Source organism: Gadus morhua, chromosome 13 (assembly GCF_902167405.1).
Source record: "Gadus morhua chromosome 13, gadMor3.0, whole genome shotgun sequence".
NCBI lineage: Eukaryota > Metazoa > Chordata > Actinopteri > Gadiformes > Gadidae > Gadus > Gadus morhua.
The window spans coordinates 20,335,050-20,359,831 of NC_044060.1; the positions used below are offsets into that span (position 1 = coordinate 20,335,050).

General features: G+C 43.7%; 2 protein-coding genes across 3 annotated transcripts; one reads left to right on the forward strand and one right to left on the reverse strand.

Moving 5' to 3' along the window:
• Positions 1-1,638: 1,638 nt before the first annotated feature.
• eevs (2-epi-5-epi-valiolone synthase) lies at positions 1,639-6,589 on the reverse strand. The gene is made up of 5 exons (XM_030375689.1): positions 6,370-6,589; positions 4,497-5,130; positions 4,137-4,379; positions 3,748-4,000; positions 1,639-3,477 (listed from the first exon to the last, which is right to left on the reverse strand). The coding sequence occupies exons 1-5, from the start codon at positions 6,516-6,518 to the stop codon at positions 3,386-3,388; spliced, it is 1,371 nt and encodes a 456-aa protein (XP_030231549.1). The 5' UTR covers positions 6,519-6,589; the 3' UTR covers positions 1,639-3,385.
• On the forward strand, positions 6,483-19,381 carry zgc:113054 (uncharacterized). 2 transcript variants are annotated; one of them, XM_030375688.1, is made up of 11 exons: positions 6,483-6,794; positions 8,788-8,977; positions 9,117-9,208; positions 9,300-9,532; positions 9,972-10,208; positions 10,365-10,439; positions 11,051-11,267; positions 11,849-12,057; positions 12,783-12,855; positions 16,459-16,576; positions 18,647-19,381. In XM_030375688.1, the coding sequence occupies exons 1-11, from the start codon at positions 6,779-6,781 to the stop codon at positions 18,840-18,842; spliced, it is 1,656 nt and encodes a 551-aa protein (XP_030231548.1). In that variant the 5' UTR covers positions 6,483-6,778; the 3' UTR covers positions 18,843-19,381. The 2 variants fall into 2 exon arrangements, with proteins under 2 accessions (XP_030231548.1, XP_030231547.1); XM_030375687.1 differs by lacking the exon at positions 6,483-6,794 and adding an exon at positions 8,104-8,363.
• The last annotated feature ends 5,401 nt before the right edge of the window (positions 19,382-24,782 follow it).

Genomic DNA, 24,782 nt, shown 5'->3' on the forward strand with positions numbered 1-24,782 from the left:
AACGTTTACTGGCAGGATACGGTACACAGGTAAGCAAACATAATCCAAATAGGGCACACAGGTTCAGTCCGAGGTCAGAAACACGAGTAAACAATGAACATACGTAGCACGGAGAAATACAATGAACACAACCTGAAATGACGAGAACGCAACGATCGAGTAACAAGAATACAAGACAGCACAAACCTGGCACAAACGATAGAGACCATTTTGCCGCTAGGTTGACGGTGGGCTGTGTTGCATAACAAGAGGGCAAAATTAAGTTGTATTAATTACTTAAAAAGTAAAGTATCAAAAACATTTCTTTCAACAGCACAAACCAGCACTAACGTAGCACTAAACATATAGACCATTTTGACGCGATTTGAAGATGCACAGGGGGGCTGAGTTACATCACGTGAGAAAAATCAAACTGGAATATCTTTTAAACTGTAGTGGCACAAACATTTATTTTGACTGCACAAACCAGCACAAACGTAGCACTAACGATAGAGACCATTTTGACACGATTTTTTAGCGTTCTAGGGGTGATGGTTGCATAACAAGTGGACTGTTTACATAACAAGAAGGGAAAATAAAGTTGTATTAATTACTTAAAAAGTAAAGTATCAAAAACGTTTCTTTTAACAGCACAAACCAGCACTAACGTAGCACTAAACATAGACAATTTTGACGCGATTTGAAGATGGAGGGGGGGCTGAGTGACGTCACGTGAGAAAAATCAAACTGGAATACCTTTTAAACTATAGTTGCACAAATATTTATTTTGACTGCACAAACCAGCACAAACGTAGCACTAACGATAGAGACCATTTTGACGCGATTTGAAGGAGGACGGGGGGCTGAGTGACGTCATGTGTGAAAAATCAAACGGGAAAAACTAAGAAACCATAATAGCAAAACAATTTCTTTTGACGGCACAAACCAGCACAAACGTAGCACTAACGATTGGGACTATTTTGATAAAATTTGGGCGTGAACGGGGGGCTGGGTGACGTCACATGCCAGAAAATGCAATTTTGAATTACTCAAAATCCTTACTAGCACAAACGATAATTTTTACGGCACAAACCTAGCACAAACAAACAGCAGTTTTATTTTAATATTTTGAATGAGACGGGGGGCCAACTTCACACAGGTTAATACAGGCCACCGGACCAGGCACACTTGACCTTTAACTGATATTGTTCCATTGTGATGAGAAGTATTCTACAAAAAGTATGCAGACGTCTGTTTAAAATGATAGTGCTTAAGCCCAGGATGTTTCTGTCGTAAAAAAACTAACGCTTACCAGAAATAGGGTTTTGGTTTTCAAAGGTTAAAAGTAACATCAATAGACCGTAATAATGATTATTTTACATTTGAATGAAAATTATTTTGTACAATATTTATATAAACACATTTTTGTTAATTTCTGTGATTGTTATTTAATATGCTCCATTCGTATTTGTTATTTTAAGATTCTCATATGGTAATAGGTTTGAAAAACTGACAGATCCAAGAATTATCGAAAGGCAAATATAAAATGTATTTATATTTTGTATGCCTATATAGTTATATAACCTACATTTTTTAATTTCCTAATGCCCTATACTGAACTATTGAACCATAGATAAGACAGTTATTAAGAAAACGACAGATAGCTTTATTTTCAAAGATTCATGATTGCTGCTAATTCAAAAACACAATACATGGATCATTATGTTTTTGCAGGCATTATTGCTACTAAAAGATTAATTTGTAAACTTGTTTTTAGTCGTTGGCTATAATAGATCCCCTATTATATTCCCTTTTACAATTTCTTTGAATTACCTCTAGGGGGCATCCAATAATACGGCAATACATTGTACACATTTTTCATTTGCTAAACTTGTACATTTTGTAAAAGATTAAAAAATACATATATTTCAAAATATATTTCGAGAAACAAGCGTTAACTTTCAAATTTAAAATAATCTGATACCGTGAAGAAAAGGTTTGCTTCAGAAAACATGGAACATTTTGCAAATAAAGAAAGTAGGCTACCAAGGTAAATCCTTATTGCAAATACATGAAATTGTGAAATATTAAACATTACATATTCATGGGAAGGTTAGGTTGCAGTGATTTCCAACTGAAGTTGATAAAACTTACTGTGGCGAGCAGACCGGGAATGACCAGACGGGAGCCCGGGAAAAAGCAGTTTGAAACTTGTGCCCCATAGACCGCATCAACCCGGGGGTTGCCTTTATTTAAAACACACCACACACACGAAAAACCTCCTATCCCGCACAACCATGACTGCCTCGGTTGCTTCCGCTGACCCTCCCAGGATCCCTTGCGGCATTTGGACAAGGCGACGACAGCCGTGTTCGCCACAATTATCTGGCACTATTAAAAATACATTATGATGATCCCAGGCATTTCCATGGTACAATATAATAATTGCTTTTATGAAGCCTTAAATCATTGTGGCCCATTTTTAGTTTGTCCCCAGACACAGCAAAATACTTTCAATTCTCGACCAGAGTGTCCCCTTTAATTGTACAGGCCTGGCAGGCCCGCCAAACATGTATTTAAAAAAGAAAAACGCACAATTTAATAATATTGGTAAAAAATATATAATGAAATCAAAATAATGCAGGGTTATCTTGACTCGATACTAGTGCTATTGCTAACAGAGTCCCCCATTTATCTCCAAAACAACAAATCTTAATCTAAAGGATGTAAATCTCGCCCTTCTCGCCTTGGCTTACCCGCATGTCAAAACAAAATGCTTTTCTCACGTCAAGCCTGATAAACAATAAAGTGTACCTGCACATTTAAAACTGTTTACATCAGCCGTGATGTAAATATGCACTATATTCCTATAATAATCCCACCGGTGAAAAGACTGACGGTATAATTTACATAGGCTAGTGAAGGCAAGCTTATGCTCTTACCTTTCACCATGATATCCTATGTATTTAGAGGATTCAATTAAACTTGAATCTTCTTTTACTTTGTGTTCATAATGAAGCTAATGGCTGTTGGCGGATGAGGGGGTTTACGATGAGGGGCTGTTTTGGAGACGTAAGTTTCCCAGTTTAACAACTAAAATAGGCTATCAACCTTTTCATAGAAAGTTGGTATCCAAAAAGCCAGAGTTGCGATACTGCACATTGTCATGCTATCAATAGACCTATATTCCCGTACCTAATTACAAGTAAACACTGGCCTGTAAGTTACTATGATAGAGATACCCGAATGAGATTGGTTAAACCGATATATTTGTGATTAAAATAATCGATGTTGGTTCGTATAAAATGAATGTCTTCTCTTCACAAAACGCGTACATCGTTCGTTTATTTTACGGTGCATAGCACCAGGCCTGTAAACAATTCTAGAGGAAACACTGACGAGGTAATCAGATCAGAGTCTTTGACGATGTACCCAGCTCATCACACCATTTCTTGAAAGCTTTGCAGAGGACTTCATCCGTCGTGTCGTTAAATATATCTGCAATATGAGAGCAACAAGTAAAGGCGGTTATTATAACAAAGTACAATTCTTTAAAAGCCTTAGTGTACTTTATATCTAAAATTGGTCTTCTTTGAGATCGCATATTCATTACATTTTGACATCTTAAACACCATCTCATTTGACAACTTTCAAAAGCGGGCCCTCCAACTCCTTGCTAATCCTTCGACTACGCACCAACATCCTGATACTCTGAGGTCCAATGCTGTCACATTGGGCTCTCGTGCACATTATACATCTGCTATTCACCTGCGCGACCCAGGCTGATGGGCAGAGGCATTCTGGCCAGGCCTCCCGAGTGCTTGAGCCGGTTCTGGAATGACCTGTTCACCATCTCCATGGTAAAGTCCGGATGCCACACGGGGAGCTCCAGGCCCTCCATGCAGCCGATAATCCTTAGCTTGTCGCCCTCTGTCAAGAGCCCGCGCTCCCTGGACACGTACACCATGTAGGACATGTCGATGTTTACCGCCTCGCCGTGCAACAGCGTTGGGAGAACTTCCTACAGAGGACATAATAGAGGACCTTAAATAGACAGAGTAGAAGTGTGCCTACGAACACATCACAAAACATAAATAGGTGTTTCAATGGGCAATGGGCTATCTGGAGAGTGGCCTGTAATGAAGAGGCATCTTTACCATCTCCAGCTCAGGACTGATGAGGTGGCCAAAGTCCACCAGGCGGTTCAGCTCGTCCTCCCAGAGGTTAGGTGCCAGCTCCTCCAGCATGCTCTTGATGGCCATGCGGCTGGACGTCACTGCAGCCTTCCCGTGTTTGCCTCCATATTTACCACTGCCCTCTGACTGAAACTTGGTATCCAGCAGGAATGGACCATGTGTCTCCAGCAGCTCAAAAAGCTCTCTGTGCTTCATCAGGGCCATCTGGAAAGAAGCAAAGTGAAGGAAATATTGGAGAGATCATACTAGATGCGTGCTATGATAAAAGTTTTGGATGGTATACATTTGTGGTTCCAGGTGCGGCTTCCTGGTTTCCCATACCTTCAACATTTCCGCCAGCCCGTTGGAGATCTGACGGCGACTGATGGTTTGGAAGAAGGATCGGTCCAGGAAGGTGGCCACTGGCGGAACATAGGAGCCCAGCTTGTTCTTACAGCTCGCAAAGTTCACCCCCGTCTTGGCGCCCACGCTGGCGTCCACGTACGACAGCAGCGTGGTCGGCACTCGGATGTATGGCGTGCGCCTCCGGTATAGCGAGGCGGCCAGCCCCACGATGTCCAGACACACGCCGCCACCGATGGCGATGATGGGCTCTCCGCGTCGGTCCAGCGAGAACTTATGGACCTCGTCAAGGATCTTCATGACCAGCTCCATGGACTTGTTCTCCTCTGTGGTGGGAAGCGGTAGGATACTGTAGACCACGTGGCGGGCCTCTAAGTAGTCGCGCAACTTGGCAGCGTAGAGGTTGTACACTACCTGGTCCATGACCACGAACCTTCGCAGTGGCTTGGGGTTGTTCCTCAGCTCCTCCAGCTGCCGTGTGTCTCTGATGTGACCAAGCAGGAGGGTGTCGTTGCTGGGGTCCAGCAGACACTGGGTCTCCACCACTTGGTAGGTGAAGACGATGGGACTGACCACCGTCCAGCAACTGCCCCTTTCTGTCACGCTCTCAAAGCTTTCATACAAGACACAGGATTCAAGTAGAGGGAATTGAAAACAATCTATCTACCTCAAGTCATATTTCTGACACTATAATCAACATTGCCATGGTGACCACGAAAGGCAACATCGACAATGTCTTTCTAGCTATAGGTTTCAAATTGTTGAAGAACAATTCGAAGCCTCGCTAGAAAGACATTCAGTCGATGTTGTCTGTAAAAGGGAAATCGTCATGTGTATCAGTAGGACGAATATTGTCCTTAAAAAAGTTTGTCAGCCTTTCAAAACAATATTATTATTACCAGAAGCTGTCATATCATACCAATTCGTAGCCTTATCAGTCAAACGCCTCTGAAGTATCTCTATCACTTTGGTCATCTTAAATGAATACTATGTGTAATGCCATGGAACTGAGCTCTGTGTCCAGTGACCGGCCACTCTTTAATTTCATAGAAAGCCTGAAAAAACATTTTAAGCAGTGCTGCTAAAAATGCACTACATTAGGTAGGGTTACACACACACACACACACACACACACACACACACACACACACACACACTAATTGACACACAGTTGGACACACATACGCAAACACAAACCTGTTCCGCAAGTTGATTCTGTAAGTGACATTTATATAGGCCTACACATTGACTAAATTCAACTTAATAACACCTAGAATGTAATGAAGCAATATTGCGGGTGAATTGAATGGGTCGTTTCGGATGACAGCATTCAAAATGATTGCTTACAGAGTTTGATCGTTCCAAGGGGTATTTGTGTGAATGTAGGATCTGAAAGCATCTTCACACACACACACACACACACACACACACACACACACACACACACACACACACACACACACACACACACACACACACACACACACACACACACACACACACACACACACACACACACACACACACACACACACACACACACACACACACACCTTCCACCTTGTCCATTAATGCCATGCATGGAAACCATTGTGCAAAATTCCATTCGGAAACTGGTCCACTAAACGGTCCTCAACTATTTGTACGGGTTTCAGCAGCGAGATTTATTAAAATGGACAATGCGTTCCTAGAAGTATTTTATTTTCAGTAAAATACCTGAGGCTGCCTCTAAAATTATATAAAATAATACATCTGTTGAATTACGATTGTTTTATTTAGCTATATCTTATCAACAGAAGCCTACCTGACACAGTATCAATAAATACCAATTAATACCAACTGTTATACTCACATTTTGGCAGCAGACACGTTGCCTCTGCCGTGGTTTGAGCATGTTCCCATTTTACACCTCCACGTATTGTCAACTCGCAGTAGACTGAACTCAGTCTTTGACTCTGTGCTGCCATTGACTGCATCTCCCAGATTAAGAGTCTTCCCCATAATTTCGATGAATGGGCAATTTACTGGATATAAGGGGATAACAATCTATATTGCTGACAAAGAATTGACAAGCCGAATTGAGCCGCTGTATTTATACACGGTGTGTTGGGAGGAGCGTTTTATTCACAGGTCTTCACATGAACATGCCACGTGACTTTAGTTTAGTTTTACACAACGATAACCTGCACTTAGGCTACTGTTTTTCGGTTCACTCCTGTGGCCACTAATTGTCACTTTTATCCGAACAAATAAACCGCACCATGAAAGGGGTACAAGGTAAGGAACGCTATGCCTCTGATGCCTCTTAAAATGATAGTTTTGATCATTATATTCTGTTAACTAAATGCATAGTCAATAACGACTGTAATTGAAAATGGGAATGCCCCGTTTCGTACTTGGAGACATTGCAAAACGGTGCTTGGCGTTACTCACACACAACACACAGTTCTGTGTGTGAATATGTGGGTTATGCCTATTCTGTGGCTTCATAATGCATAGTCTAGTCCTACTGCAAACTGGATAACATAGGCATTAGGCAAGTATCGAACGATCACCTAAACAATTGTGGTACGCCTATAAGCCTAATTCGTAAAGTAAGTAACCTATCCAATAACTTTTTAGTAGGCTACATTATCTTTTCAGATGGACCGTTTGAACTCATACGAATTCAAGGTCATGTCACAAGGACCCCCTTTGTGTGTGTTTGAAAAACACACCCAAGCCAAGTTGTATTCCTTGCCATGATATTTCTAGAATAAAATGTGTTGATAGAAAAGACAATGTCAGTGACTGTCTTGTATTTAACTAATCGGCCCATTGCGTCAAAAATAAACACAATAACAATAACATAATATAAATATATTGATCTTGTTTCCGATCTTGTTTTCGAATTTGTCTTAATTGAAATAATAAAATACCACTCCCTCTACCCCTTTTTAATTTTGAGCGCACTGCAAGAGCTATTTGCCCACTGCCCTGGCAATTGGAGCCTTCGTCTAATTTTGGATCTGCTCAGGGGGTGTCACTGCACGTGATATCTACTTCTGAGTTACGAAAGTTTACGCACAGTGATGTTTGATACCACGTGACAAGTTTAGTTTTACACAACGCACTCACACAATGTATTCACTTTGGACATTTAACACCTTCGCGTGGGAACTGTCAGTGTTAGACCTCCCAGTTCAGGGGGTTCATACTGCACGTATGATGTAGGCCTTGTACCCACTTTGAGTTACGAAAGCTTAAGGCAAAGTGAAATTGATACGTAGGCCTACAACGTGTCTGACAACCCACTCCCAGTGTACTCACTTTATTCATGTGTTTCAATCTCCACCAGAGTGGGAATAATTGTCACGTTTCCGCATCAGGGGTTCATACTGCACGTGACATCTACACATTGTTTGGGTTCCCTACGTAAGGATTCGTGAATTGACTACAAACCACGTGACTTTAGTTTAGTTTAGATTAAAAAAATAACCTACACTCACTGTCGACATGCGAGTGTTTAGTCATGTCAGTTTTGGCAAAAATAACAAACCACACCTTGCAACTAGTTGACGACCACGAGATGATGTTCGATTACAAAAACATCGTGATGATTGCCTGAGGGGTTGGCAATCCCTGCACTGCCCTGCCCTGTTCTCGGGGTTCATACTGCACGTGACATCAACCGACTTTTCGAGTTACGAAAGTGATATTTGATACATACCACGTGACTTTAGTTTAGGTAACTCAAAGCGCATCTGTACTCACTTGAACTATGCGTTACAACACCTCCACCATCGTGGACATAATTGACACCTTTAGCCGAAAAAATAGTAAACCGCAACATGCAAGCAGTTAAAGGTAGGGGATGTTATATGACTCTGATGGTCTTTATAGTTATCGTTTGATAATAAAATTGTGTCAAGTAACAACTTGACAACATTTTTGTGTAAATGGAACAAATGGGTCGGTTGGGTCTTTTGAAGTTAAGAGATAAGTTGGTCTGACTGAGTGAGCCTGCAACTTGCGATCAGTTGTGAATGAGAAAAAAATAACACTATTGCTGAAGGCATTCTATTATCGTTTAAGTAGTGTCTTGATGCAACTTTATTTTATTATGTCATTATACACAGGAAACAAAATATTTACAGCTGTATTTGAGCTGTTTCAGCAAACCTTAAGCCCTACGTTTTTAGTCACTATGCGTACAGGTTAGTAAAGGCCTTTTCAGACAAGCTGCAATATATCGTTCACTTTTGCAAATTGTAATATTACTCTTCCACAGTTTCAGACACACCAATGGAATTCCTGGTGGAGTACCTAACGAGAGCCCAGGAGATATGTGATGGAATGGCTCACATTCCGGCGGAGCTGAAGGATAACCTGGGAAAAGCTTTAGAATTAGCCAGTGGCCTAGACCACTACTTGGAGGGAATGACGTCAAAGGAAAGTGAACAGCTAGCAGAACTTAACGCGTAGGTCCTGTTTTTATTTTACTTACTTTTTTCCATTATACATACATCTTTATTGAACATTTAATGATTAATCCCGGACGACAAATGGGAAATTCCAAACTAATTGTACAATTATGAATGCACAATTGTGCAATCACAGGGAAACAGTCTCACACGACTGGGATCAAGCATACAAAGATGGGAAGACTATGTTTTGCCTGCCAAAGGAGTGCATTACTGGCCATGTAGAAGGTTGGTCCCATGGTTAGATATGCAGATGTTGATGACTAAAATCCAACTCTGAATGGACCATTTTGAATCTTGTCCCATGTGTGTTCCACAGGCCAGACTCTGAAGATGTTGGTGCGCATGAGTAAAGCCCGGCGGGTTCTGGAGGTAGGGATGTTCACAGGCTATGGAGCTCTGTCCATGGCTGAGGGGCTTCCCCAGGACGGACAGCTCGTAGCCTGTGAGCTGGAACCCTACCTGAAGGAGTTTTCCCAGCCTTTTTTTGACAAGTCTCCTCACGGCAAGAAGATAACTGTGAAAACTGGCCCGGCCATGGATACCCTGAAGGTAAACATGTGTAGTATATAGTAGTACATTTAGTTGTGGGGAAATCCTATGAAAGCTATACGTCTTAAAACCTCTTTAGAGACCTGTAAATATTTACTTTACAATATGGGGCCTAACCAGAAATCACACTGAAATAGCTAATTATAAAATAGCATTATTTCATATCACCAGTAAAATAATGATCTGAAAACTAAAGTGACACTCGTTTTTGCGGATTGGTGCTAGTTTCTTCGTCAATGGTTGATAAATCAAAGTTGTTTTCCCATTCACGTCCTTTGTTTGAGTGCACTACTATATCAAAGCTGCCCACAGCATGCAGCTCATACTCCACAGTTCATAATACTGCTGTCTCAAAACTCTCCTGCGTGTAAGATAAGTGGCAAGGAGCTCAAGGCTTCTGATGGCTTGTTGTTCCCGTCGTCGTCCATTTTATCTCCAGGACTTGGCGGATGCCGGAGAGCAGTTTGACATGGTATTCATTGACGCAGACAAAAACAACTACATAAACTACTACAACTTCATCCTTGATAACGCTCTGCTGCGTCTGGATGGGGTGATCTGCGTGGACAACTCTCTTTTCAAGGGGAGGGTTTATCTCCGAGAGGTCGAGGACGAGAACGCCAAGGCCCTGCGACGGTTCAACCAATTTGTTTGTGATGATCCACGCGTTGAGCAGGTGCGTACGTCTGTGTGTTTGTCTGTGTCTGTGAACAATAGTCACAGTATATGGCTTTGGAACAAAGCCTGTTAGACCTATTGAATAAATAGCAGCGTTGTTGTTCTGTGTGGGATATGAGTACTATAAACATTGATGTCTTATTGTGTCATTCAGGTCATCGTGCCCCTCAGAGATGGTCTCAGCATCATCCGTCTGGTTCCTATGGCTACCGCCTCCACTCTCCAACAGGTACGATACCTTCAGTTGTTAATTAGACTGGCAATATGCTTTCATTTAAGGTTATTTTGGAATTTCATGTATATTTCTTATTTATTATTTTACTGAGAAGCTATGAGGATGGGGGCAAAATGTAGGATAGATGCATTTAATTTTTTTTTAATGTAAATAGTGCCTTTTGCTCACTATCAAATTATATCATTTTATTATTGGATGCAATGTCCTACATGCCTGTTTTGATTCTCTCTTGGTAATACAAAAATGTCTAAATTATGATTTTAGTCAAGGTCATTCTTCTTGAAATGGAGAGGACGACCCCATAGGCCAACAGGCTCACAAATGCAGTTTGTGAGCCTGCTCAAAAAAAAAGTGTTTCAAATCAACGTCATGTAGACAGCTTAGAAATTACTTCACCTATCCACTTCCGGTAGCTCCATCCACTCCTTATTAGTTTCTTTGGTAGAATACTTCTGTCTGAGGCTTTCTGAGCCGTCTCACCCAGAAGCTTTGCTATTACCTAGCAGCAGTCAACCCTTGCTCCTACCTTCTACTTAATGACAAATGACTAAGTGTGATGTTCATTTCAGAGTGGTTAACTTCTAGGCTCTCTGTCTGCCTCCTAGAGCCCGATAACAGACGACGTGGTGTTCAGGGGTGTGGGCGGAGCCTCGGTTCTGGGCCGCATGCGTCTGGACGGTAAGGTGGCCTACGTGACGGGCGCCGGCCAGGGCATCGGCAGGGGGTTCGCCCACGCCCTGGGGGAGGCGGGCGCCAAGGTGGCGGTGGTGGACATTGACGAGGCGAAGGCCAAGAGCGTCGTGGAGGAGCTCACTCTCAAAGGTCAGGGGTCATGGTACTCAGTGCTGCAGTACTATAACTACGTTAATTATTTGGGATATTTGTTTGTGTATGGTGGCACAAACAGACTGTAGTACACTGCTTTGGGGTTAACTACATCGCTGTGTAGGATTTCAACTGGGTAAGTGTCATTTTGGTCCTGGTTCGGGGTCAAACATTATAAGATAGTTAAATGATATCGTCGATGACAAAGGTTGATGATATACTTTAGATGTCTGTAGTCGATAATAATTATACAAAGAGTTTTGGCAGGATTGGGACCAAATCAGAGAGGGAGAGGGAGAGGTTCTGTTGCAATTATGATGCAGCTGAGACGCCTGGGGTTGACTTTGAACTGAAAGCCCTGCTGGTTGTCTCTTTGGCCACCAGATGGCAGCACATTAAAGGCCAAAATTCAGGCAAATTTTCGGTCTGTCAGTTTGTTTCAGCTGTGTTTATAAATACAACAGTGATTCATATGCAGCAAAAAAAAGTATCATAAAATGTATTTTAAAACACAATTTCAACTGTTACTTGATGCATTCTTTATAATAACAATAATTAAATAAAACAATAATTCACAGGGATCCGTAGCATTCCGATTGTAGCTGACATCAGCGAGTCAGAAGACGTCCAGAGGATGGTCGACACGGTGGTCTCCACGTGGGGGACGATCCACATCGCCTGCAACAACGCTGGCATCAACATGAACTCTGCCAGTGAGGACACCACCCTGTCAGAGTGGGACAAGACCTTCAACGTCAACCTCAGGGGGACCTTCATGTGCTGCCAGGTGGGTACTTAATACAGCGGGACTGGGCCCAAATAGGTTGTTCTAGTGGTTAGGGGGTCAGACCCACAGCTCAAAGGTTCTTCTGGGTCTGGGTTACAAACCCAGTCTTCAGGCAGTTGAACTACTGGTATTCTAAGGGAGAGATGCCCTGACTTCTACCGACTCCTAAATGTCTGAGTATTGAAGGCGCTTTGTGTGAAGACATCTGGTAGACGAATATGGCTGTTCATCAGTAACCTCAGTAGTTGTTCTCCAACTACACAAGCTGCCAACCCTTCCCTCCCAGCCAGGGGGGTCCTCTATAGGGCTGGGCGGATGACTCCCAGACCAAAGGACCCGGATTGATTCCCAAATGTCTTCAGTCCTATCCCTGAGCAAGAGGCCAAATCTCTACTCCTTTGGGACATGTATCTATATTCACTTTTAAGGTGGACTAAGCATCACCTAAATGACAAAATAATAAATAACAGTTATAAATGTTCCGGATGGATTCACTTCAATAAATATGGTTCTGAGCAACACCATAAATCAAGGAGAAGAAATTACGTTTTCATGCCAGTCAAGGTCATAGCATTGCCAAATTAGAAAATACTACTCTAACGCTAGGTGTGTACACCGGGGTGTTGGCGATCCGTCTCCATTGTGTCTCTGCTAGGATACGACTGCTCAACCGTAACGGTGTTAAAACGTGCAGCGCTTCACCCCTGAATGTTTAACCTCCTCAGGCTGCAGGTCGCGTGATGCTGAAGCAAGGATACGGCAAGATCATAAACACAGCTTCCATGGCCAGTCTAATAGGTGAGCGATGAATCAACCCTATACACACACACACACACACGCACGTAGGTACGTACCTTATGCTTGGAGCTCTTCCAGGTTTGAAACTAAGTCCTGGCGCAGTCAGAGGAAGTAGAGTAAGATAACATTGAATGTCTAGTCGCCACATTACCACCATTGAGTTGTACGCTAGTAAGTAGCATGAAAAAAAAAACGAAATGTAGGGATGACGACAGTGGAAAACAACACATCTTTCAGATGCCTGGAGTATCTGAGTCGACTACTTGGGAACTTGGGGGGGAAAACCCACACAATAGGATTACACAGCTCAAAACTCGAACCCCGGTTCTCTCTCTTTCTCTCTCTCACTCACACTCACACTCTCTCACACACACATACACACACACACACACACACAATGTGTTGTGATTGCGCCTCACCGATGCAACTTTGCATCATAATAAACATCCTCTCTCCGCGCGGAGGCTTCTGGAAGGATGCGGAAAGGCAAGCTGAGGTCCAAGACGGAGGGGAGGAGAAGGGAAAGGAGGGGTTCCTGTGGGCTGGGCTGAACCCACGTCTGATGGCGGAAGATGGGCTTTTCGCTAGCGCACCGCGGGTCTCGGAAAGTAAAAAAAAAAACCTTGTTCTGCTTCTCCAAAGCAAGGTCTCTTCAGTCTAGGGTCTACACTATGACTTGTTTGCAGATCTTTTTTTTTTTTAGAGCGAGAGAGAGAGAGAGAGAGAGTGTGGTGTTACAAGACGTTTTCTGCCTACGTGTGTGAAAGACTTCCAGGGTGGGTGTATGAAGATCTTGCGTGGCGACCTCCGTGCCATCTGGGTCCGTCCCACTGCAGGAGGAGCCGTACTGGAAATCCCACGCATGCTGCTAAAGAGGCCGGCGGTGTGTAGGAACAAGTGATCAATTGCTCGCATTACGCGCTGTCCTTCAGGATTGCACTTTATTGGTCCGGGCATCTGTTATAATATTGTCATAATGTGTAATCAGATGGGACCTGTTGTGGCCAAATGGCGTCTCCCATTTTCCCCTCCCCAGCTAAAAAAGTGGGCAATTAAAATGCGCAATGACAGCTTTTTGTCCATCTGCCGAAGTGTGTGTGTGTGTGTGTGTGTGTGTGTGTGTGTGTGTGTGTGTGTGTGTGTGTGTGTGTGTGTGTGTGTGTGTGTGTGTGTGTGTGTGTGTGTGTGTGTGTGTGAGAGAGTGTGTTCGCTCGCCACTACTTCAGAATGCCACCAGTGACAGATGATCAACAAATTTCCTAATTTATATTGTCACCCCCCAGAACATTCTCTCCACAGTGTGTGGGGCGGACAGGTGGGAGTCTATTGAGTCTCTCAGTTAAAGTTATCCCCATGCGTCTCAGCTGCATCATAATTGCAACAGAACCTCTCTCTCCCCCTCGCTGCTTTTGGTTACAATCCAAGGTTGATGTATCATTTTGACTCAGCCCGGCTCCCTACATAGAGACATGGCTGATAAAGAGCATGTTTTCCCTCTGTTGAAAACCGGGCAATAGGCTGAATATTAAAGAGGGCTTTGGAGGGAGTTTACCCTCTGCCTCCCTTTCTCCCTCTCAGTCTCTCTGGGGGATTACCGCTCTTCAAGATGGAGGAAACATCAATGTGGGTTTATTTGAAGGATGAAGGCTTTTTCTGAATGGTATTTGGGAGCCATATCATGGGGTCTCGCATGGGGATTAGCGATGTTAGGCATTTTGAGCTATGTTTCCTGTCCTGATAAATCGGATTTTGCCTCCAATCTGTGTCTTAAGTCCTGGGCTCTGCTCCTTCTTGCGAACTCTTAGAGGATGGAGTCCTCTGCCCTTTAATCTAGCCCTGCCTAGCCCAGCCGTGGTCTGCCTAGCCCAGCCGTGGTCTGCCTAGCCCAGCCGTGGTCTGCCTAGCCCAGCCGTGGCCTTCCTGGCCTGGCACTAGCCCAGCCAGTCTCTGCCTAGCCTGGTACTGGCCCCGCCAGGGTCGGCCTACCTTGGTACATGACCAGCCAGGGTCTGCCTACTTTGGTACATTCCCCTGGTATTGGACCACTAGTTCTCTGTAGCCAGCCATCTGACCTGCTTTCTGCCCTTTGCTCCCACACCATCCTTCTACGATATGCAGGGCTGCATATGGACCGGGATCTGGCCATACACAGTGCATCCAAATATATTGGTCACGATTCAATTACCTTAGACCTGCCTTTGATGGAGGGGACATATCCCTGTACTTCCCTTACGGTTTTATTATGTTTTATGTTTTTATTTGATTATTGATTGAATATTTCAGATTAAGATCAATTCAACAGATAAAATACTGCCATAATATTTCTGAATTAGAAACATATATTACATTAGAGTAATAGAATGAGTTAGAATGAGAAGTTAAAGTCGCAATGTTTAAGATTAAGCCCCCTGGTAGACAGAATTAAACAAAAACAGTGACACTCTTACTGGCTGTAAACGTGACGTGACCTAGCGTAGCTCATCTGGCCTGGGGGGTGAGTGTCGGGTGTTTCGGGAGTGTTCTGGTAACCAATTTTTAATTTTTAGAATATATGTTATTTGATGTGATTTTATTGAGAATATTAACAAAATCACTATTGTAGTAAGTAAACATATATTGAGGTTATTTTACTACGAACCGGTTGAAATGTTACACAGTGCGACTTAAGAAACGCAAAGTTTGTTGTTAATCCTAACAATATTCCTCTACCACCCGTTTGCATCATTACCCTCCCCTTTTGGCAAACCAGCCCCCCCAACCAGCCCGGCCTTGTGCTAATATCCCCCCCCCCCCCTCTCTTTCTTAATGTGAGCGATGTGTACAGGATGGCCAGTCCTGGCCCACCAGGAGTCCACCTCCATGCAGCTGGCTGGCATTCATCATCCCAGCCTCTGTACTGCACTCATTTGGCAGTGCGGTCGCCCGGGTGAAGGGGTTAACTACTAAAGTTGTATGTAACTTGGAGCTTTCCGAGCCATGATTAATCAACTGGCACCGAGCGAAGGCCCTGTCCTGGCATCCCATGCAGCGTGCGGCATCTGTGATGGTCAGGGCAAACAAATGGCGTCCTGCCTTTGTTGCCCGGCGCATAACCGGACATTAGAAGCAATTAATTTTACACGGGTCCGCCGAAAGAGAACTGCAGGGGCCCCCCCCCCCGGCGGCTTTGGAATGAAGGGCCCCCGTGGTACCGTCCTGCTAGGAGCCAACAATATACACAACACGTTTCCTAATGGCTCTCTCACTTATGGAACCTAGTTTAGTGGTTGTTTGCTGTCTTTATTGTATATTCATGATACTCTAAGTTATTGTCAGGAGACAGATTGCAAATGTTAATCTTGAGGTGTAAGAAGTCATTTGGAATATATGCAGTTCTCCCATTGATTATAAAGCCCTTTTTTAATATTTAGTAATTAAGCTGACTATTAATCAATGTTGGATCTTCTTTGGATACATGTCCTTTATGAGCAGGTAGGGTTGAGGCTTTCCCCCAGAACCTTTCATCTCGGAGCCAAACACACTAACCACTGTTAAGTTACCCCTATCCTATTATGCACATTTAGTCATTTGCTATGTGTTCTCTGCCTCTGTCTCCCCACGCAGTACCACACCCCCAGAAGCAGCTGTCCTACAACGCCTCCAAGGCAGGAGTGGTGAAGCTGACGCAGACGCTGGGCACGGAGTGGATCGACAGAGGTGTCAACGTCAACTGCATCTCACCGTACGTGCGGCTCTCTCTAGGCCGAATGTTTACCATCGACTTTTCCCTCAGTCATTTAGAGAACGCTTCACCCAAAGAGACCTCCAGTGAATCATTGTAGATGCATGTCATTAAGGAGCAGGTAGGCCTGGGGGGCTTGGGCCCCTTGATCAGGACGCCTACAGGTAGAGTGCATACATTAGGGTTCCAACCCAGAGCCTTAAGCTATTCTAAACTATTCTTCAATCTGTCTTCCATTTAAACCTAGAAATTAAAACTGTCCACTTTTTTTGGAATTGTGGTAACAGCCGGGCCGGCCAGAGAAAGCGATGATTATTGTATTTGTTTTTCCGTGTTAAGAGAAAATGCGGCGGGCCGGATGTGGGAGAGGGATGGACTCGTTAAAGCCCTAACACAATGCATCAGTGCTTAATTAGATGACGTCTTGAGGGATGAATCAAGCAAACACTTGCTCTAATTGTTCTATTCAATTACAAAATCTAATTAGCATCCTCACTCGGAGTGTTGCTACAACAATGGCGCCTTGTTTGTGTCTGTCTGTCTGTGAAGCTGAGCAGAGGGAAGACGAGGTGTGTGTGTGTGTGTGTGTGTGTGTGTGTGTGTGTGTGTGTGTGTGTGTGTGTGTGTGTGTGTGTGTGTGTGTGTGTGTGTGTGTGTGTGTGTGTGTGTGTGTGTGTGTATGTGTGTGTGTGTGTGTGTGTGTGTCTCTCTGTGTGTGTGTGTGTGTTAAGTGGAGCATCTTCTAGCCCCCCTAACATCCCTGAGCACCTCTATGCAGCCCCTCCAGGCTCCACCGGTCCACCCCGCCGACGCCCCAGAACAAAGCGCCCGCTCGCATGCCACGCTCAGCATTATTTATCGCCAGCTTGTTTGCTAATTCTAATTTGCAAAGAAGCAATTGTCTCTCTCCCTCCCCCCCATAGCCCTTCAACCCGCACCCCCCCCCCCCCCCCCCCCCCCTCTCTAGCGCTCTGTCTCAATGGGCAGCTGATTTCCTTGAAGTGACAGTCGGTAAATATGCATAAAAAAGGGACACAATTAGCGCACGCCGGGTTGACTGCTGGCTGATTCCACTGGCAACTTTAGCCGCCGCGGTGATAAGCCGCATTATCTGGAAAATTGGCTGAGGGAAAACAGCAGCTCTGATTGCCAGGAAAGGTTCCAGATAACGGGACGGGCTGAAGAGAAATATAATTGAGGTGGAATATGTTAACCAAGGTGCCACGTGCACCTCGGCGAGTGCTTATTTTGCCGAATGTTGGAATGCGATATCAAGGCGCGGTGATGTGTTGGCTTTAAAGGACGATTTGGACCGCGAGGCGTTTGTGTCACTTTCAGGTCGTTTGTGCCAGGAAGAAGGATGAGGAGTCGCGTTGAATTAGCTGCCGGCCATGTTGATGTGTTTATTTAAATGCCAGGTCTGTGATCCAGCTAAGTGTCGAGAACATGACTGGTTGAACCAAATGAAAGTCGCATGGGAGACTCGGTTGTAGTCACTTACAGCATCAAAGCTGGTGTAAAGGCACCGGGAGCCATCGTAAGAGCCCAACTGAATAACCCAACAAAAACAAGCACACCTGTTTTTCATTCTTAATACCACTCAGGTTTCCACACGCACACACACAATGATTCTAAGCGGCTTGCTGTCAAGTGAGTTAAAAAACGCACTCGCACAACAATTCCGGGATTTTTAATTATCTTCTTAACCGTGGGCTCCGAAGAAATGCGCTTTACATACGGCTCTATTCTCAGTGGCTCATCCTGAGACATGCCAGTCAATAGTAGTGCCACCGGAGGCCCCAAAGGCAAAAAGAACGCAACCCCCACTCCCCCCAAAAAAACATCATCACAGATGCCACGCCATGGCCTCTCCTTTCAGACGATAATTGGGTTTATTTTTGTCACCAAACCGGTGCCTCTGAGACACCGCTGTCAATTCTGACTTCTGAAGTGTGATGCCTTCTGATTTCACTGTTGTTTTTTTCACCCCCTCTCTCTCTCTCTCTGTCTCTGTCTCACTGTCTCTCTCTCGCTCGCCTTTCATTCTCTTCTCGCCGTTTCTTTTTTCAGGGGTATTGTTGACACTCCTCTCATCCACTCTGAGAGTCTGCGGCCCCTGGTGCAGCGCTGGCTGTCAGACGTCCCCGCTGGAAGGCTGGCGCAAGTGACAGACCTTCAAGCAGCACTGGTCTACTTGGCATGTGACGCGTCCAACTACATGACAGGGCATAACTTAGTCATAGAGGGTGGGCAAAGTCTGTGGTAGAGAGAGGGAGTGTGAGCAGGAGGGAAAGAGGTGCGTCTGGGAAAAGAGAGGAAATAAAGAGAAGAGAAACTTTGGGTCGCACTCCAGGGAATTGGCGTAAGACCGTATCATCTTTAGTTTTGCATGCACGGTTCGAAATATTTCTCAGGATTTATATTCTCATGAACTTCTTGGATGGCATGATTATTTTTACGGCAATTGAGCTGCAGATCCATTATTCAGATCACTGCCACCCAATGTGTTATTCCCCTTCCGTAGAAATTTTCAGCGGGCTTAATTTGACAGTCGGTTCAACTGGACTTTAAACTGGGGTTACAAAAGGTACTGTGAAATGGGTCCAATATACTGTAGGTCCAATTTTTGTTATTGTCTGCATATTGTTCACACAAACTGAACTCTGATGAAACAAGCTGTTAATGACATTCCTAACCTCCACCAAATTAATCGGTCTATTTGTATTGTAGAATTGTATTAAATTAAATGATATCTCATTTATAAAAAAATATACCTGAATAAATCTTTTCTTGGGTAAAAATCTCCTTAGATATTTTATTTTCCAGTCACCGGCCTATGCTGGTTTTAACATGCATCTCTGTGGAGTACAATTTGTCCTCATCGTAACTGCACCTTTTCCGTGTCTTTCCCCAAAGCCTTTCAATTGGTCCCTCAAGTGGCCCTCAGGAGCACTGTCTTAATTGCCTGCCATACTGTTTTCCTGCTAGAAAAACAATACTTAAAAGATAGGTTAGGCAAGGACGCGACCCCACTCCCAGCAATTACACCAAAAGGATTGGCCAATTAGCACACTCTCTACACAATGAGACCGTGTTGGTGTTTATGTGGGCAACTTCAGATTCTCACTATTAGTGACTGCCGTCTGATTTGCATAATTGGGGAATTGGTCATTAATGGGAATGGGCAGTGAGAGGATCCTATTAAGATATGGAGAGAGATGTGATCCCCTATCATCTAGGCTGTTTATCCTTCACTGCAGCAGGGCAGGATATGTGTCCTTTTTTTCACAGGAGAATAAATGACACATTTTCTACCTCAATGATTTTCTAAACTTCACCGGAATACCAGCATAAACATGCGATGCCTTTTATCTAGAACCAAGTGACATGGGTGGATGTAGTGCCAAATATGAACACTAAGGGGCAGTCTAAAGTCAGGCAGCTCTTTATTCTAAGGACACTAAGTTCCGACGGCAGGTTATCAAGCCCATTATTTGCCATTATTTGAAGGCAATAACACTGGCCAGTGTTGTATGTATATCTAGGGAGATTAAAAAAGGGACAGTTCTCCAATTCTGGAAGTCAAACAGCTGGACATGAGAAATGATCAGGTGGAATTCATAAAAAGTAATGAATAAATACAAATGTACTTTAAATTAAATGTGGTTTGAAAGTGGACAGTTACATTTCAAATATATGGAAAATGTAATGATGTCCATCTGTTGCCTTTGAGCGCCAAGAATTCAACGGAATTAATGTTAAGGTTGCCAGTCAGCGTAATGCAAAAGAGAGCACACATGCCAGCCTATCTGATTCTGTAAAAGTATATCAATTTCCTGGTTGATATTATAGGCCTATATTAATTTGCACAAAACTGGCCATACTATAACTTCTGATAAACACAGTGAAAATGGAGCCCATTAACGACTGTACAGTTTTATATTTTCGACTGCTGCCTCTGTGACCTCGTCTGATTGCTAAAGAAAGTCTAAACTAATTAACTAACTTACTATGCTAATGTAAGATGGTGTATATATATATATATATGTGTGTGTGTGTGTGTGTGTGTGTGTGTGTGTGTGTGTGTGTGTGTGTGTGTGTGAAAACGTTGTGTAGACCTGCAGCACAGCAGGGGCGTCAGATGGATATATCAAGCTATAGGAGCTGCCACACCTTGGCTTGTTGTGTGTCAATGTTATGAGGTGCCCTCATTTCAAATAATAGGAAGTACTTTTTATGGGCTACAAAGTGTTGGTGTTTCAAAATATTTCAAAATGATTAATTTCATTATTTTTTTAAAGGGAACGCTTCGGGAAATACTTACCTTTATTTGACCCTAACATATTGGTTTAAGCCGGCTTATGCCACGCCCACTTGTCAGGCAACAATATGCGACTGCTAGTCAAATATTTTAACAACCATGAAACGAATGTCAGGGTTTTTTAATTGGATCAACGTGTGGCCGGGTCCAAATGCGCCATCACGACAACGAAAAGGAGGTTTCACTTTGAAATACTTGACCGCTCCATATTTAGTTTAACTGCCGTTTTACAGAGAATGAGGAACTGATGCAGTGGATGTATTTGGTTAACCTCCCCCCCGCCCCCCTCCCGCTCCATGAATGTGTTCAAGATCCAAGATCTAAAGTGAATGAAAACACATTGACCTCACTTTGCTTGAACATTCAAAGAAGTGAATCCATTATTCCAACCTGCCAACCACACTTCCTCAAACGAACGGTTGCACATCTTGTGTATTAGCCTATATGTGTGTTTTGGGCGTGTTTACTAAACACATTGCCAAGTGTGGCTGTCATCACCTTAATCTATTAGATTTTACATCCGTTAACGAGATTCTAATTGCATTTCTGCATCCAGAACCAAGTTCATCTACTTTCACCTTGGCTTTTTGTCCCGAATCTTAGGCTGACATTTGTCATATTGGTTGATTGGCAAAGTTGAAAAGTTTCTTCTCGGCTACACTTGAAACGGTTGGTCTGTCATGTTGTGCAGGAGGCCTACACAAAAAGCCTGCCTGAAACATCTTGTCCTAACCTAAAATTGTAACCACTAGCGGGAATCTATGTTGTGAGCTGTAAATCGCCAATACCCCCCCCCCCAACCGTAAAGCTTGTTTTTGAGGTATAAGTGATCTTGATTACATTATTTATGACCCCCTTATGCTGCAATTGCACTCAATACTGTGGCCCAGTGTACATAACGCTGTTGTGCCAAACAGTTCTTCGAGTAGAAACAAAAAAGCACTTGTGTCCTTGCACTCTGGATCAACTTTGATTAATGTCCCAGTCCCTTTTACAGCTGCAGCAGTGGTTCAGACTATAGGTCGATACAACAACAACTACCAGAGCATTATGGGGCCAAACAGGCTGAGTCTGGGTGACAGGACCCAGGGGTTTATGGGTGACATTAACATTTGACAATATCAATATGGTTTTATTGATGGATTATGGCGTCCCGTCTTGTATTCCCTCAGAGGCTCGAAGATGAAGTGTTACCCTCGATAAATTGATGCTATCGCCAGAAGAAAGATGGAAAAAAAACGAAAATGACACTTTTCAACCAACGATCATGTTAGGCAGTGTACTTGCATTGCTCCTTCAAGCAATATCTGAAATATTAAGTGTGAATGATTGAATGAAAAAGTAAAGTATAGCTGTACACGTCGTTTCAAATTTTTGTGTTATCAAACATAAAACATAGACGTGTGAATCAGTTTTTCGAACAAAAACGTTGGACCAAAAGTGAAAGGGTTTACATTTACATAACGAAAAGGTTTGAATCCTACGTTTCAATAGGTCAAGCTGGAATCAGTATGAGGCAAGTTAAGATACTTTAATTATTGCACAGCCATTGATAACATCTGCGCTAATCAAACGAGTATATTTCATCTAATATTATTCACATTTGACTGCAGAAATTGACCAGCTAATCACATTGAATTCCAGCACTTTCTTCTCCTCGCTCCCTCTCCATCGGAAATAAAGAAAACAATATCTATAAGACAATGAGTGGGACAGAGCGAGAGAAAGAAAGACAAGGAAAGAGATCAAGTGAGAGAGAGAGAGAGACAGAAAATGCGAGTTCTGTGTAGCTTTCACACCGACAGTATCTTTGCTTCCATCACACCTCTAGACTTCTTGAAGCCAATCTGAGTGTCCCTGAGCGTTTGTGTCTGTGTGTGTGGAAACATACGGCACTCTGAGATGTCTAATTACAATGCAGCTAATGCATGACTTTCTACCAATGTGGGATTACTTTCATCTCCCCCCATTAAGATGCACATTTTGTTTGGATACTCAAATTACACACCCCATATTAAATCTGGCATTGATCATATCCCTGATAGCTGCACTCCAACTTTGATTTAATTTGCACTTCCATTAATATCTGTGAGACATCCAATTGTCGTCTTGGGCATATTGATGGTATTGTGAGCCCCTGCCTTCACACAATGTTCCCCCCCGCGGGCGCTAGAGGAAATGTTATAGAGAATTAGGCCGAGAAGCGAACTCACTGGATCTGGCTCCGCACTCTGAGATTCATTACTCTAATAAATAGAAGGGACTGAGGGAGAATCTTAAGAGAAATTTCTCTTTTCTCTCGTGGACAAAAACACACACACGCACGCTCACACACTCGTGCACGCACGCACGCACACACACCACACACACACACCGTACATATATGTACACATAAAACTCTTAACTTTGGCTCCACTGGCAGATGAAAAAATGTGTGCACTTTTCATTATGGCTGCCTTGGCACCCGAGGGCCTGTTTAGAAGCTGGAGATCTCTTTAGAAGAAAAAGGGAGAAAGAAGATGAAGAAGAGAGAAAAGAGAGCGGGAGGAGGGGACGATAATTCAATAGAGAAGCAGTCATTTAGTGTCTCTCCATCACTGGACCCTCTAGGCTTCTGAGTGTATATATGGTCACATCCAACAAGTGTCCCCCTTTTAATGATTACTTTAACAAGAACTCACTCTGGTTGAATCTTCATTAGGACCTAACCTACTTCTGAATGGACATCATTAGTAGAATTGAACACAATTGATCAGACTGCAGCAGAGAATACTTTATAGTCCTCCTAAGCCAGCTCTGTATCGCAGGCATGACAAACTCCTGACGCCTACCGTTGATTAATGAAGTGCCATCACAGAACATGTTACATTGCTATCCTTTGTCAAAGCTTTGTTTTCTATAGGGAAAACCCTATGGAGCCCAGAGAGGCAGATTGTGCCATAATTAAACCAATCATGAAGATGAAAATAGCTGTTGTTGCTGTTAAGAGAGAGCGAGGGGCCTGTGTACAGTGTGTGTGAAGTCCCGGCCGCAGGAGTACGATTCATTGTTCCGTTATCTTCACATCCACCGTTATGACAAGAAAGGGGTTTTTATTCAGTGTGGGGGCTTCGCCATGACGTCCCTCATAGCAGAAAACACAAGTGTAGCGCAAAAAAAAGGAAAACATTTTATGGCCTGTATTGTGTTTTTTCTCTTTTACTCGAGACCTCTGCTGGCTTTTCAGAGGATGGCACAATCTCTGCTCTTTTGTTGTCAAATGGAAGAGGAGCCCCGTTCGTCTCGCCGTACACCGCCCAGGGTGATTCATCTGCAGGTCATTAAAAAAACTCCTTGTGGCTGAAAGCAGCAGGCCGCTCAGGTGCTGCCGAAATACCTCGCCGGAGAGTGAGACGCGTCGTAAATAAAAACGCCGGCTACATTTCAAATGCCATAAATAGGGGACAGCTAAAGACCTTGCATGATTGCAGACGTCTAATCGTTTAATTTATGCGTGTCTAAAGGAACCCCTCATTAACATTCAAGTAGCACTCATCTGTCTGGCGGCATGGCTGCAAGGCCGGCGGTCTCCGACGGAAAGTATCTATTTGGGCCACGCTGTTTGGCTACATTGCGGCTCGCTCTCCTTCGTCAATGTCACCCGAGACCGCGTGGAGTCAAAGCGTCGGTGTGCTTGTGTGTGTGTGTGTGTGTGTGTGTGTGTGTGTGTGTGTGTGTGTGTGTGTGTGTGTGTGTGTGTGTGTGTGTGTGTGTGTGTGTGTGTGTGTGTGTGTGTGTGTGTGTGTGTGTGATTTGCGATCCAGTGCTTATGTTGCCGTTAATGTGGCGATCCTTTTGACAAAGTTAAAGTCATATTCTGGAGGTCACAACACCGAACTGGGATTA